Source organism: Nicotiana sylvestris, chromosome 10 (assembly GCF_000393655.2).
Source record: "Nicotiana sylvestris chromosome 10, ASM39365v2, whole genome shotgun sequence".
Lineage (NCBI taxonomy): Eukaryota > Viridiplantae > Streptophyta > Magnoliopsida > Solanales > Solanaceae > Nicotiana > Nicotiana sylvestris.
The window spans coordinates 82,115,347-82,131,269 of NC_091066.1; the positions used below are offsets into that span (position 1 = coordinate 82,115,347).

At 34.5% G+C, this 15,923-nt stretch overlaps 2 protein-coding genes across 3 annotated transcripts; one reads left to right on the top strand and one right to left on the bottom strand.

Moving 5' to 3' along the window:
* Positions 1–2,596: 2,596 nt before the first annotated feature.
* LOC104218454 (ubiquitin-fold modifier 1) lies at positions 2,597–6,526 on the top strand. The gene is made up of 4 exons (XM_009768952.2): positions 2,597–2,819; positions 2,897–2,994; positions 3,690–3,722; positions 6,262–6,526. Exons 1-4 carry the CDS (start codon positions 2,731–2,733, stop codon positions 6,339–6,341), a joined length of 300 nt encoding a protein of 99 aa, XP_009767254.1. The 5' UTR covers positions 2,597–2,730; the 3' UTR covers positions 6,342–6,526.
* A 598-nt stretch (positions 6,527–7,124) lies between these two features.
* On the bottom strand, positions 7,125–13,617 carry LOC104218453 (protein BREVIS RADIX-like). Of its 2 annotated transcripts, XM_009768949.2 has the most exons (7): positions 13,250–13,617; positions 13,004–13,084; positions 10,147–10,308; positions 9,415–9,776; positions 8,816–8,945; positions 8,079–8,353; positions 7,125–7,438 (listed from the first exon to the last, which is right to left on the bottom strand). In XM_009768949.2, exons 3-7 carry the CDS (start codon positions 10,240–10,242, stop codon positions 7,360–7,362), a joined length of 942 nt encoding a protein of 313 aa, XP_009767251.1. In that variant the 5' UTR covers positions 10,243–10,308; positions 13,004–13,084; positions 13,250–13,617; the 3' UTR covers positions 7,125–7,359. The 2 variants fall into 2 exon arrangements, with proteins under 2 accessions (XP_009767251.1, XP_009767252.1); XM_009768950.2 differs by lacking the exon at positions 13,004–13,084 and having other exon boundaries at positions 13,250–13,376.
* Positions 13,618–15,923: the final 2,306 nt, after the last annotated feature.

Here is a 15,923-nt window from a genome sequence, read left to right on the forward strand (position 1 = left end):
TGCCCAAACAGTCACTACAATATTACAGACCTCACACCCATTATATGCTAACATAATAAAAGATTGCAGGTTTCTGCTCGCGCGACTGGATAATCCTATTATATGTTACATATACAGGGGATATAATCAAGTAGCATATTTACTAGCAAAGTCTGGATGCAACATGGATAGCATTGCAGGCATTACTGTTTTTGCACAACCTCCACCTTTTGTCCAAACAACTTTGGAAGATGACCACTCAGAAATTTCTCCACAACCCTCACTTTGTTTGCAACATCCTCTTGGACAATCTTTTTGTTTTTCCCGCAATACGGGAATCACTAGTAATAGTATTAGTTACCTCGAACCCCCTCTTTGTAATGACCCATCGAGTGGTCAACCCCTCAGGTGATATTTTGGTATTCGGTATGGTATTTGGTTTAATTTTTAAAAAATATTAGTATTAGGTATGGTATTTGGTATTTTAAAATAAAATACCGAAATACCGATATCATACCGAAATATATATTATATTGCACAATACACATATTATTAATTATTACATAAATATAAAAAAGGATAATGGCCTACTGGCCACTTAAATTTGCGTCCATTTTTCAACCCGGTAAATAAACTTAAAATATTTCTATTTGAACACCTCAACTTGATTACTTACACATCAATAAGCCACTTTGACTGTTGACTATGCTTATGCGGCAACCACATTTGTGATGTGGCAATACTGTGTGCAATTCACCCTATTTAGGCGCGTGAGTATAATTTAATTGAGTAAAACAATTCTAAAATATAAAAAAGAAATTGGAAATCCACCCCCACGCACTCTCCATCTTCTCCAAATCCTCATCACTTAAGCACTGCCTTCTCCACTGTTCCCCCACTGTTAATTTCTTCAAAACCCACCTTAGACGTCACCATTTTCTTTGCAATCCCAAATATCACTCCCAGCCATTTATATCAAGAGCTCACTTTTTCTACAAGATTCAGGTAGTTCGACAACACAGATGGCCGGGTTGGAGACGGTGGCGATTGTGAATTTGAAGAAAGAAATCAAGGGTTGGTCAGATCAATTCGGCAAGCTTGCTAGCGAATCAGTCAAGTGACTTTATACCACAAATGACCTAGGTAAGGAAGGTTTCAAATCTGCCCAAGTCCATATTGAGTCCGACAAGCTCGATAGCACCGGAAAAAGTTCAGATGGATGAAATCCAATTTACAGGGGTAAGAAATTCCTATTTGAAGGGAATATGATACAGATTTCGAATGTTTTGCTAAACAAAAAGGAATAAGAGAAGCTTGTTATGATAAACAGAAATTCCAACGAGATAGGTAGCAGGCATGGTGATACGAGTGACTATGAAACTGAAGTTAAAAGGTGAAAAGGAAGAGAGTGAAAATAAGTTAAAATTTTGACTTTGCTTATGTATTGATTTGATACTTTAGAGTGGAGAAGGATGGTGTTTTTGGAAGATTAATGGGTGGTTGCCCAATGAAGAAGAAGAAAAAAAAGAGATTTATTTTGTAGAATATTTGATAAATTGGTAAAAATAAGTTTGAATCCAATAATCATACATGTCAAATAATTATAGGCTAAGAATATGATACGTCAGCCATGTCACAGCGATTGAGAGACATGCTCAACCGAAGGTGTTTAATATTTGCTTTTTTATCAAGTTGGGATGTTCAAATAGGAAAAATTTAAGTTTATTTACCAGGTTGACAAACAAGTAGAAGCTTAGGTGGCTCGGAGGCTATTCTGCCTATAAAAATCTAATATTTTGCTTTCCTTTATTCTCTAAGTTCATCAAGTAACTCTAAACAAGTAACAAGACATTTCAAATGATCAAACTTATTCCTTTATGTATAATTTTCTCTCTCTGGGTTGATATTTGCTGGTTTTGGACAAAACTTTTGTCAATAAACATTTTTAGTTTTGTACTTTCGAGTACTTTAATGAAGAATATTACATTCTATGACTCTACGTACTAGTTAGTATTCAAACGGAATAAATCGAAGTTATTGAACCGATTAATCCAATCGAAAGGAGAAAAACCGAACCATACCGAATTTAATTAGGTACTTATTGGTATAACATTTTAAGAAATCGAGTACCGAAAATACTGAATCGAAATGTCTAAATACCGTACCATACCGACTGACGAACATTTCTAATTTTTTGGGTGGAATTAAATTCAGTTTGAATAAGTATATGATAAGAAAAAAATGTCCATAAAGATTGAGTCAAAAACTAATTTTTCAGGATAAATTCGAGGTGCATCTTATATATTTTTTCTATATTACATATATATTATTGTGTGAGAGATACATATAGTTGTAGTAATACCTAATGCGGTTGACCTCTTACTCTTAGGACTCGTTTGGCATGTGGGATAAGAAATATTAATTTTGAGATGAGTTTATCGCATGTTTGATCAAAATAAAATCGCGATATAATTAATCTCGAGAACAATTTTTTTTCAGAATTGTAATACTATTATTTTTATCCATATAAAAATATAAGATAATAATCCTAGAAGAACTAATCCTAAAATAATTAATTCTGGGATAACCAAACGACCCCTTATTTCTAAGTGTCAAAGTCAAACTAATACCGTTTTCCTTGTTAGAACAAAAGAGCAACGTGGTACGCTGTGCTGGACTTGCTTATTCTCTACGCCCATAAAATAAAATCCCCCATTCTCCAATCCCGTAACGCTTTCTCCGAGAGCAAAAATGGCGAGCGGCGGCGGTGCTGGTGGTGGTGGAGGAAAAGTTTCATTCAAAGTCACTCTTACTTCCGATCCCAAATTGCCCTTCAAAGTGTCTGTATTATTTTGATTTCTGATATTCTCTTTTCTCTTTGTTCTTTCTTTCACCTTGTTTGATTTACTTTTTTCAGTTTTAGCGTTCCAGAAGCTGCTCCATTCACAGCTGTCCTCAAATTTGCTGCCGAGGAATTCAAAGTTCCTCCACAAACTAGCGCCATTATCACTAATGGTAAACTTCTCTAATGATCTAATGATTCAACATTACATAGTTTTACTAATAATCTTATATAATCTGATACTGTAATTCACGGCAACAACAACTACTACGCGTTGGGGTCTACTGAATGAATCTTCAATATCATAAATGCTTGTTTGGCTCTACAAATTTCTGTATTATTTAATTAAGGATTATCTAACACTAGGGGTCTGGTAATGTAATTCACCTTAGTGAAAAAAATGGCTCTTCTTTGAAAATTTGACTTTTGAGATTGAGAAGATAAATATTTTTTTTCTTATATGCGGTGAAGGGAAAAGCAATTTTTAGCACCCAAAGTGTAGCCTAGTGCCAATGAAGTGGCTGGAGTACTATTAGGTGTGAGGCTCAAATTTCAGTAGAAAGAAATACATTAGGTTATTTCTTCCCATCTGTCAATGTTTTAGTGGACAAAGTTATCCAGTATTTGGTGGAGGTAGCTGGCGAGACACCACCATTATAAAAATAGTATATCTTGTATTATTATTATTATTATTATTATCTTTTTTCTATGATATTTTGTTCATTAGTCTCATGAGAACTTGGGAGCAAAAACAATTTGGAATTTGTTTTTCACTTATTGCTAGTATTATAAGAAAAGGCATGAGTTTTTACTAAATGTAAGCTATGTTTTGACTCTATTTTTCTTTCCTTTTTATCTTATTTTGCAGATGGAGTGGGGATTAATCCACAGCAAAATGCTGGTAAGTTTACACTTTGCATTGAATATTTTACGGTTACCTCCTGTATGTTACTTGGCTTGTAATGCTTATTTGTTTTATGCATAATAAACAATCTGGGAATTGGGAGTAGTGAATAACTTATTCCCTACGTATGTGATAAATCTAGTGCACTAAAAAAGGTCATATAATTTTAGAGGACTTGTGGATTGCGTAAAGAAAATATCTTTGAGCTTTTTGATAAATGCCAGAGGTGTGTCACAGGAAGAGATGGTGTGATGCCTCCACTGGAAATTTCTCGATGGAGGTATAAAAGCATTATTGCAACTTTAATAGATTTTAACCCAATTTATATAAGAAGTTTATGACAGTAAATGAGTTGTTACAAACATAATATTTTTGTGGGTGTGGATAAGTAGAGTTGTTACGAAGTTGGCTTGGCTAACAAAGAATTGAAAGTAGTCAAGAATCAATAGTCAATTCCAATAAGCTAAGTTTATGCAAAATCTGTTTTTTTTTGGTGTAAAAGGAGTATTCTAGAGAGTATTGATCAAGTATATGGAATTTTTAGACTCACTTGGAAATATGTAACTAGAGATTGTTGTATGGTTTGTCTTGTTTGGTTGTAATTTGAGTACCTTCTTGGTACCTTTATTAATAACCTTTTATCTTATCAAAAAAAGTTTATAATGAGAAGTGCTAGAATAAGCTTTTAGTCAAAGACTTAAAGAATGCAATTTTAATTCCAATAGTTTGCTTTCCTTTTCTTTTAAATATTATATATTATATAATTTGAGAAGTGCTAGAATAAACATTGACACATTGTTTTCTTCAACAGGATAAGTTTCAACCATTGTTTAGTATCTTCTTTTACGACAAATAATATACTAATATTTAATTGAAATTAACATTTTAAACTTCTTGTTCCATCTGTTAAAAAACATCATTTTAAACTTTTTATCCAATCAAATACCGTCATATAAAATGGGACACAGAAAGTATCTCGAAGCTGAGCAAGCTTGCTTGTTGCTCTCCATGTTGCATATTTTTACCTTGCCAGCTCCCAACATCTTCTCCTCAATCTTTTATTCGAGTGTGCAGCGCTTTTGCCTGAGAGTTATTTTCTTTTTCTTGAATATCCTGGCTCAAGGTTCTCATACTTGGCATTTAAAATGAATCCACTCATTTTCCTCAATACTGCACTTATCCATCTTCTGGTATGCATACGATCAGTAGGTATTAAGAGGCTACTAATGTATCAACCATGACAATAATGTGCAGGACCATCCTTCACAGTTGGTTTATACTTCTGCGTAAACTATGGTCCTTGATCTCATTCAGTGTAATTGAAACCCTCTCTTAGATTATGATTTGTTGGTACGAGTACTTTGCAAACTCTTTATCTGTTCTATGGGAATTATCTAAGTGGATCCATTTGGAAAGTGACTTTTTGACTTCCGTAGTTCATAAGTTGGTGGAAGAGACTTTTCAGTGCATATATTGGTGGAAAAGACTTTTGTTTCTCCCTTTATGTTCTAAGCTTCATAGTCTGAGTGCCTCAAGTCTTGCAATCCTTTGCAGAACTTTTATTGTCCAGTAAAGTTCTTTAATCCTCCAATTTTTTCCCACGAAGTCAATCCTATAACTTTTGATATAAGCAATTTGACGTCAAGCCTCTTCCTCTAAACACTTTCAGAAGCAAAATCAGACCTTTCTATTTCTAGTCCTTCCTGCCACCTGTGATCCCTATGTCGTGCCACTACACCTCCAAAAGGTTATTTTGCATTTAGGAAATATTGGTCAGGATATGCAGCCTTGCCAACTAAGAAGAAACATTACTCTTAGAATGCCTGGTCATGCTTGACTCTTCTTTCAAAGGTGGTGAAGCAAGGAGAAAATGTTGTATAAATTCTGATCAGTGTAGGATTCAGATATTGTGTATAGAATTTTGTGGATATTAGAAGTGCAAGAGAAATCTGAGTTCATGTTGTCATATAGAATAATTCTATGCCCGAGTTTTTCAAAATAGATTCTTCTAAAGTCTGGTAATGTTCTGTGTTTGCATTTATATTAATAGGGGTCTGTTTTAGCTTTCTTTTTTCTTCCTTTTGGATATTTCGATGAAGTTGTTTGTTTGTGTCCCTAAAGTCAAGACTGGAGATCTTGGGAGTAACTGATAAGTGGTCACAAGTGTGTTTGGCAATTGCTGAGAAAAACTCGACTTCTGACGTGTTATCCATTCCTGCCTAATTACCAAGTAATTTAATTCTTGAAGGCCTATTGCTTACTTGTGTTTCAGACCAACGTTCTTATTTGCTTACTTGGCTGTCTCCATGCTTACATTCTTTTAACAGTGCAGTGCATATTATCTTTAATTACTATTGCATGCACTCGTAAAGTGGAATTTCTTGACTTATTTCTCCTTAGCTGTTGTAACCCGGAGAGTTTGTTTTTAATCCTGACGGGATTAAGTAATCTTATGCGCTGATGCTGTTCACCTTTCTGCACCCAATCTGGTTATATCTGTTGTTATAATTTTTCTTTTCATCAAATTGCTTTTCAGGTAATGTCTTTCTTAAACATGGCTCTGAACTGCGGTTGATTCCTCGCGATAGGGTCGGTGCTCCCGGGTTGTCATTTTGAGCATATGCCCGAGTACATCTCATGGTGAAATGTGCTGCAACTTTCGATGTTGTAATATCAAGTTTAGTTGAATGTGAAACAGAATAAACCATGCTTTTCGTCCATGGACTAATAAATATGTTCTGGATTAAACTTTTGTTGAGATTTCTAAAGTTAATCTGCAATGGGTACGTGATTAATAGTTATACTGATTATTTTGATGTATGCAGGTGATGGTCATTCTATGATTTCAATAGCTTTGATGCTTGTAATCTCACTTTTTAGCTTGAAGCTTTGTGGGTAAAAAAATTGAATCTCCATATCGAATAATGACAATTTGAGATAAATAAACCTCGTCAATTGGATGATAAGATACTCCAATAGGCACGAACCTCCGGTACCAATGTAAAAACAAAGGAGAGAAAAGCTCTGAGTATTGTATTCTATTGGATTCAAAGGGAAACATAGCATATAATAGTTGAAAATGGTGAAACAAGAGAAAGTCAGAGAAGGAACAACAGCTAACTTGTTCCTTGGCCATTCACAAGATAATTCTTCCTCGAAGAAGCCATTCAAGGAAAGTTGTAGGATGAAGATTTCTCATCCTTTTCTGTTTGTTTTGTTTTGGTGATATTGTGGATTTGTGCACAATATGGTTTAGTTGTTATATAAATGTTTGCTCCACATAGCCTTTCCACTAGAAGTTGCATAGGAAAGCGAGACTTGGTAACAGATTCAAAACATCCATCAACAATTCCAAGAAAAAAATTAAAAAACTGAAAGGCAAAACAAGGAAGAAATGGGTATGGCAAAGTCATGTATAATTAGAGATCAAGAAATGCCACGAAAATTCTTGAAGCCCTGTGGAATAAAGCCATTCCCCAGTGAACACTATATACATTCGGTAGGAAACTTGCTTAATCACCACAATTTAATTGGAAGATGATTTTAACTTTGCTTCCAGGATGGCAAAGTATTCCGTTTTGATTATCCTGAGATGTTGTGGACAATGCTGACAATGTAATATGGAAATCGCGATCTAAAGGTATAGAGCTCGTACTCTCTCCCAGTTCTGCTCCAGCCACTGCTTCGCGTCCTCCTCCCCAAATTTTTCACTCCTGAGTATACGAAGAAAAAGTTAGAAAAATATCAATTGAAATTGCAAAGACACATGTAGGTTCAACACAAATTTGAGCATCCTTTGAGAAATCCTAAAAGATGATCCATTACATGCAAACTTGTCCAGACTCTTCGAAAAAGGAGTAGCAGAAATGACTTATGTCGTACCAACATACTACAGATGGAAAAAAATACCAAAGTAAAGTGATGATCATTAAAAGGGCAGCATGGTGCACTAAACTACTGCTATGCGCGGGGTCCGGGAAAGGGCCGGACCACAATTGTCTATTGTACGCAACCTTATTTTCCATTTCTGCAAGAGGCTATTTCCATTCACTTAAGAGGAAGAAAAAAAAAAGGAAAATGAAATGACTAGCAGCAAGAAACAACCTAGCAAAGTTGATGCATTGTAAAACATATTATGAGGAAAGCATGAAACAGATTTATAAAAACAAACATATATATAAAGAGGTGATTCAGAAAAAAATAATTCTAGATTCTCATTTGATGTCTCTTTTTATTAGGTAGCACCGTAGCAGAAAGGACTGATCACAGAAATGTTTACAGTTTACACCAGATTTCCTATGCTTCATCTTATGTGGCAGGAGAACGAATGTGGCACAGCAGAATTTGAAATACCTGAATCTGACACGACTTAGCTCTCTAGTGCCATCAGCTAATTGTCTGATGGTTATATAAACTCCAGGTTCATCTTGTTCTATCCATTCTGACTCCATGTCACTAGCATTACTTACAGAAATTGAAGCCTCATCCCTAGAGGAAGTTGTCGTCCTTGACGCCTCCATAGATGACATCTCACTACCCTTGGGGAAACTAGAGGCATAAGCATTTGATCCGCCGTTATATTGGTGGCTTTCCCTTGCAGAACCAAGCCTTGAATAATTTGAATCTCTCTGCATAAAAAGACCTTAAATTTCATTAACTTGTGCTTGCTTCATGTTGCGTTGATAAATCTTCCAAATCTGAGTGGCTAATTAACAAAGTACTGGAGGTACTTGGCTCGCTACTTCAGCTGGTGATCATATTCTTATACAAGTTGAACAACTCAAGTTATATTCGCCTTAAGTGGTTTTATGCTATGTTGTTCTAATCTTCCAAAACATGCTGCTGCACCGGTGTCAGATTTTCCAAAAACAATGCATCTTTGGAAGATACGACACGGGTACGACGGCATTATTGGAGGAGCCGAGCAACATAACTTTTATACTAGGAAAGTAGAAGCATTGATGTACTGTGGCTGTTCATGAATATAATTTGAACTAATCTGCATGGACTTATAATCGATGATCAAGATTAACATTGAGCTCAATGCTGCAGTTAAGTAAATAAATTGCAAGATGGTGAAGCTGGCATACCCCATCCTCAGACTGTGAGGTAGTGCTAAGAGCTTGCTTATTGAATCTCTGAACATTGTAAAGTTCCATAATCCTGTCAAAATTCTCACCCCACCATCTTTGAGCTTGACATTTGTTGAACATGTCACGACTTCAAATTAAAACAACGAGTCAAATTAACGTCTAAATGATAAAATAATCATTTTAACAAAGAATAACAACTATGCCTCAATACGAAGCTAGTTGGGATTAGCTATATACTTATATTAATCTCCATTACCCGTTTATTAGCATTATCCAAATAAGAATGTTTACATATCATGTTTCCCATACTCTTTGATACTTCCTCTTTTCCATTTATGTGATACTCTTTCCTTCTTACTCTGTTCCAAAAAAGAACAACACATATCCAAATTTGGAAACTATTTCTCTTTAAACTTCTCATTTAACTTTTAGTGAAGTGACATGCTCTTATAACTATAGAAATGTTTTAAGGCCACAAGTTCTAAGGATACTTTAGATATATGTCAGGACTCTTTCATTCTTTCTTAACTCCCGCACTCAATCAAATGCTGCCATAAAAAATGAAAAGGAGAGAGCGAGAGATGACGAATAGTTACCTAAAGCGGATTCTTTTAAGATCATTTCCACCACGAGGGAGAGAAACAAAAGTAATCTGAATGCCAGGCTCCACATGTGCTGTCCACTCTTTAGCATCCTCTTCTTCTAGCACCACATCATCACCTAATCCTCCAGTTAATCTTGAATCAGGTCTAGCTGGTGTTTGGAGATGACCGGTACTCGTAAAATCCCAAGCTGGAGTTGAATTTGAACTTCCTGTTTGGTAATGGTAACAAGCTCCCTCTGAGATTGCATCAAAATCCGGATATGGATATGGTCTATGCCCTTTCCTGTAACTGCTTGTGGGCGTACTTGACTTGCATCTATAAGCACCCGAGACTTTCAATGCTATATCCTTTATCTGCAAATGATTAAAATCAAATGTTCATAATAAGATATAGAGTAGTAGTTCTCAAGCTGTACACAATGAGTAAAATGGGTTCTTAATAAGATGATGCACAAGAAATATCAGAGCTTAAGTTTAGATCAAATATCAGCAGAGACAAATAACGTTAGGTGATTTCTTCAATATGGTTAAGCTTTAGTGGGAAAATTCACTAAGTACTTAGATAGCAAGTATATGGATAGTCGAAGTGTGTGTAAACTGGTCCAAACACTACTATTATCCCCCAAAAGAATCATAGATTAATACAGAATTAACAGCACTTGTCTTGTCTAAAACATGAGTGATATAACTGTTTGATTGTCCTTAAGATATGTAGGAGTAGAACCTGAGCCGTCAGACTTTTGACAGAATCTTTAGTATTGGGAACTTCTTCTCCACCATCATCTTCCACCTTTTGCTTACATGTGATACATGTCAACATTTTCTCTTTTCTTTTAATTTGTTCCTCTCTTCTACTCGATCTCTATATTCTCCTCTCTTCTTCTAACTGCAAATTAAATGAAAAATACTAACGAATCATCAAACATAAATAACCAATCATTATATAACACTGATTTTGTGATATTCATTTTGTGTGTTTTGCTAACAAGATCAGTTTAGATAATAAACTTTCCTTTAATGACAATGCAGAGTAATGATTTTGAATATTACAACGAGATATTGGGAGGATATGCATTTATTTTCACTCACAATCTTTTAAGGTAAAAACATTCATACCAAATGATATTATTTCCTAAAGAAAAGCTGGATAAAGAAAATTCAAATTGATCCGTTGAAGTTTTAGGTTAAAATGTGAACTAAAAAGTAGAGTAATTCTACAAGTTGGTAATTAACCTGCTATCCCACATATTTGACATTTGGGTGGAAAACATTTGTGAAAATTTGGACCACTACGTACGTTGACTTGTTCAAAAATGGCAATAGTAGGAAACTAAAGAGAAAGGACAATAAATTGGACGACATATATTAAAAGGTAGGTTTACTGAAATCATCTTCCAAATCAAAGTATAATCTTTTTACTAACCCATGTTCAAAATTTTAAAAATCTCTTAAAACTTTTACTCTATAACTTCCTGTGGTCCGCTATAGGTGACTTTTTGGTTTTTTTTTGTAGTCCACAATATTTAATTTTTTCAAATATCAAGAAATTAAAGAATTAACTTCTTTTTTTTAAAGTTGTCATTAGAGTAAAGAGCCTCGGAATATTTGTTGTATTTTCAATAAACAAATTAAAGTTAATATGATCAATTACATTGTTAATTAATGGTAAAAGGTGGATTTCTTAATATGTATGAAAACAACCAAAAAAATCACTTAAAGCGGACTGGAGGGAGTAGTAGATAAAAATTAATTGGAAAAAAATTAGTTGCCTCTTAAACGTGTGTGGAAAAATTTAGGTGGCACTTATGTATTGAATGCTCAAAATCAAAAGATTTTATTTACCCTTTTTGTTTTAACTTATGTGTTATATTTTTCTTTTTAGTCTATCTTAAAAATAATAAGTATTATACTTTTTTTATTTAATATAACTTTAAAATTTTAATCTTATTCAAAATGAGATGATTTATAGTTATAAAAAATATATAGTAATTAATTTTATATCATAATTTTTTTTAAAAAGATAGTACTCCTATTATTTAAAAACTCCATGCCTGCCACACAACTTGGGAAGGAGGGAGTAGACAGTATAGAGACTAGAACGGAAGTTTCTGACACATATTCATAATGGTCATTCTTCATTACAATAAGCCCCTTTTATAGGAAAATTTTAATTTGTTACATGACACACAAAATAAAACTTATCCCTTTTATATATTCTGCTTTCCTTACTCAATGTATACGTACGTACACTAATACATAAATATATCAATCAATATGGAGAGAGAAACTAAAGCAGGTAGAGACAAGAGAGAGAGAAAAGGAATATATATGGCAGCAGCTGCAGAGTAGAAGTTGGAATGGGAAAGATGGGAATTCTGGTCTGGAGAATGAATGACCAATCGCTTTAGAGATGAACCAGCGGTTGTCGACCTCTGAAAGCGGCCATTCAATGGACAAACTACTAAAAATTCCCTACTCTTTTTCGACTGCGACCAACCTAACCATACAAACTATTCCACTAAGTAACAAGTTAACAAAACCATCAAACCCAAAACAAAAACATAAGATAATTTGGCGGTTCAAAACTAGTGTTTTAAAGGGCTTTTTTTTGGGACTCGTCCCGGAACGGGTCATTATCAAAACGCATTGAGATTTATGTGTGAGTTTTAGTTCTGTGAGACTTACGCTCCCAAACGTTCAACTGTGTGCCCTAAAAACATCTAACACTTAACGTTGAAGACACACCTAACAGTTCAACTGCAAATCATGTGTTGAATTCACTAATATGCACTATTGACTCTCAAAATTCTTTAACAAAGAATAATTAAAGTTCTTTTTATCTATAGGAATATAAAAATCGTGAATAACTCAAATAACGAACTATACTATTGCATATTTACTAATTGAGAATATCGTGAAGGTGAATATCATTTGAATATTTTTTCTAAAAAAATAGATAAATAAAATTTATACCTTTACTTGATAGATCTTCACATCTTAGTTCTATGTCTCAAAATTATCATATATTTCTTATTTTACTATTTAAAAATTATTTTATATTTACTCATGAAGGAGTAGTATTTTAAATTACAACGTTGATAAAATTTATTGAGTATTTACTTTTAAAGAGACAAAATATGCAGAAGTAATATTTTTCAAGAAATTATAATTTTAATTGTTCGAAAGTAAAGAGGTTGTAGGTAATTTATATTTCATAGTAACTTTAACAATATTGTATTGTTTATACTTCTAAAACATGCTAAATATTTTATTTTATATGAGTTTCATTAATTCTTTTTAGTTTTCTTGAACTTATAATGTATCATTTATATTTTATTGTGTTATAATGCTATATTATTAATTCATAAATTAAAAAATTAAAAATTCGCGGGGCTTACGTCCTGTGTTTCGAGGCTTTCGCCTCGTCACATATTAAGTAAAACGCTCCGACTCACGCCCTAGCCTTTTAAAACATTGGTCCAACACTCCAACTTTTGAAGTAACAACACTAAAGCTTAATATTCAAAAATTACCATATGGAAATTAAATAGTTGAACTCTTTTTTATTGTGGATAACATACCTGAGTCTTAGTTGAGAATATCACATTGATCTCCATTCGGTAAAACAACGAGACCACTAAGCCGGAGTAAACAATATCTCGCTAGTGCACAAATTAAAGAATATGATAAATTAGTGCGCACTAGTCGAAAATTTTTCCTATTCATTTTTTAATATTATATATGTAACTTAGGAAGACTTTAAAAAAATCGAATCGAATACATTAATTAAAAAAAGAAGAAATTTTAGAAACAGAAATATTTCATACCTCAAACGACTACTGGAGTTGATAATCAGATGAAACCCACTGGTGAAATGGTTTCCAGAGCAATAATCTGCTTTGCTCTGTTCTTGTTACATATTTGGATCAAATAATTAAGAGAAAATAGACGGGAAAATCATTAAGCAAATCCCCAGAGATATCAGATCAAATCAAATAAAAAAGAGGAGCGAAGAATCCTGGCATTAATCTTCAGTAGAAATACGGCAAATCTTACGCCAACGACCAATGAGGAGATTCTGAAGCACTTGAAAACGGGAAATTTCAGATTCACAGCTTCCGTTTTTACGTTAATATATAGCAAAAGGAAGCAGAAAAATCTAAGAAATATATGTAAATATAGAATGGAGCCGGAGGGAGGTAACAGCTCGTGGGAAGTGTTGAGGAATTTATAGAAGGACGTGACGCCGTCAACATTTCATTTCATGTTGTGTCGTTATCCAACGGAAAACATGTATATAAACAGCGAACAAAAGGTGGAGCTGTTGTATTCGTGAGTTGTACTTTGTGTATCAAAGGTTGGCTTTTTATGTGGGGATTAAGTGTTGCAACTTATGGGTTATTTGTGGTCTTCCTCAGGAGGACATGATGGTCCCATCTGTCTAGAATTGGTTTTAAATAGTGTACTAATTTGGGTGGTTGTATGTGATAAGATTTAATTAATTGGATTAGAACCAATAGAGAAGGGACAAACTTTTTATTTTGAATTGATTGTTACGTCCTTAGTCGTTAACTAAGTGTACGTGCGACACTTGACAATTCGCTGACGATCTTGCACAACTTGTTCATGTTCTTACTATGCCAAGTCATCCTTACTGCACTCAACATCGTTAAGAGAATGATATAAAGAACACAAGAGAATTGTTAAAAGAAACTTTGTATTAGAGAGAACTTGAATTGTTTGCTTGGTGAATTATAAATGAATGCCCCATTTATATACTAGTTGTGAGCACGTGATTTTTGCCCTATGAGAACTACTCCCAAAAATTCAAAATAAAATAGTTTTGTGTTGTTAGTGATTTATTTGTATTTTTTTTTGTGTGCATGTTTGTTTCTACCTTAAACAAGAAAAATAAAAAATATATATGTGTTGCATGTGCATTTAGGATTTAATTACGCATTTTGGAATTAATTAAACCATGTCCTATTTTAAAGAATGAAAATCACAAAAATATGAATTTTGGTAACTTTGTCATTTCATTGTTTAATTGCGTGATTTTATCTTAATCAATATTTGATTTTGTATGTTAATTATTATTAAGGATTAATTAATTTCTTTTTAAATAAGCTTGATTTTACAAATTAATTTAGGAATTTTGGTTTTAGGAATTAAAAAGAAAGTAAAAGGGAAAAGAGGAAACAAGATAGGAGGGGTAAAAAAAATTTCGGATTGGGCCAGTTTTAAAAGGAAAAATCCAGGCCCAATGTCACACCAAGTCAGCCCAATACCCGCCCCAATCCAACCTATCTCCAGCCTCAACCAAACGACGCCGTTTCGGGCGTTTCAATCTGGACCGTTGATCTCAGCTGATCAAACGGTTCCAAAGCTTTGATCAAACCCGACCCCCGACCCGTCACTCCAATACCCGGACCGCCCCAGTACTACTCCAAACGACACCGTTTGAGTTAAGTGAACTGATCTGGACCTTCGATCTCTCTTGATCGAATGGCCAAGATCAACCCCCCCCCCACTATATAAATGAAACCTCATACCCAGCCCCCAGTCCAAACCCCTGTTCATCATCGTCTTTCAGAGACGAAGCCCCTCCCCCCAAACCCTAGCCGCCATGGCATTCTTTCGCCTGAAACCCGGCGGCAATGACGCCGCCGGCCACCAAAATAACACCCCTGAACCTCCTAACCACCCCCAATCCAAATCCAGTACCCGTTTGCTTCGAATCATCCTCAAACTTCTCGAATCTTCATTTGAAGATTCGAGCAAAACCTGGACCTACCCCAATCCGCCCTGAACTCACACCCTGGCACCCTTTGACTTCCCTCATGACCAAACCCCCGTTGGTTTGGTGCGAATCTGGCTAGAAACACTCGAACCCCAAATCGAAACGTAAGAACCCTAGAAAAACCAAAACTGGTTTCTGTCCGAAGTTTAAGAGGTTTTGGGTGTTTAACTGACCTTAGTCGAAGTGTTTAAGGTCCGTTTGACCTCAAAAGTTCAAGTTCGAGTCGATTCAAGTCCGTCTGTTCTCTGTTCCATTTAAGGTATTTTTCCTTTTTTTCTTTTATTCTATTTTTGATGTTTTAAATGTCTGTTCATTTGTTTAGTATTGTTATATTAATTTTTCAGTTTCTGTCGATTGTTCTGTTCTTCTCGCTCAGACCTTTTTATTTGGTTGAATTTGTTTCTGTTCTTTGTTGTGTATAATTATAGGCTATGTAATCGATTCGAATAAGTTTGTCGATTAGTTGTTTTATTATAAACCCCTGTTCTTGTCAATGCCGCTTGAAATTGCCTGATTATCTATTTTCAGATTGATTGTTATCAATTGTTGTAGGCAATCGGTTAATTAGTTTTCGTCAATTAATTCGTTCTTGTTTATAGACCAATAAGTTCGTCAAATGGTCGTTGTGTGCGCTTGATCTGTGGACACTTAGCTTCAGGGCATTGTCAATAGGCTGACAATGAACCTGCATTCATGTTCAT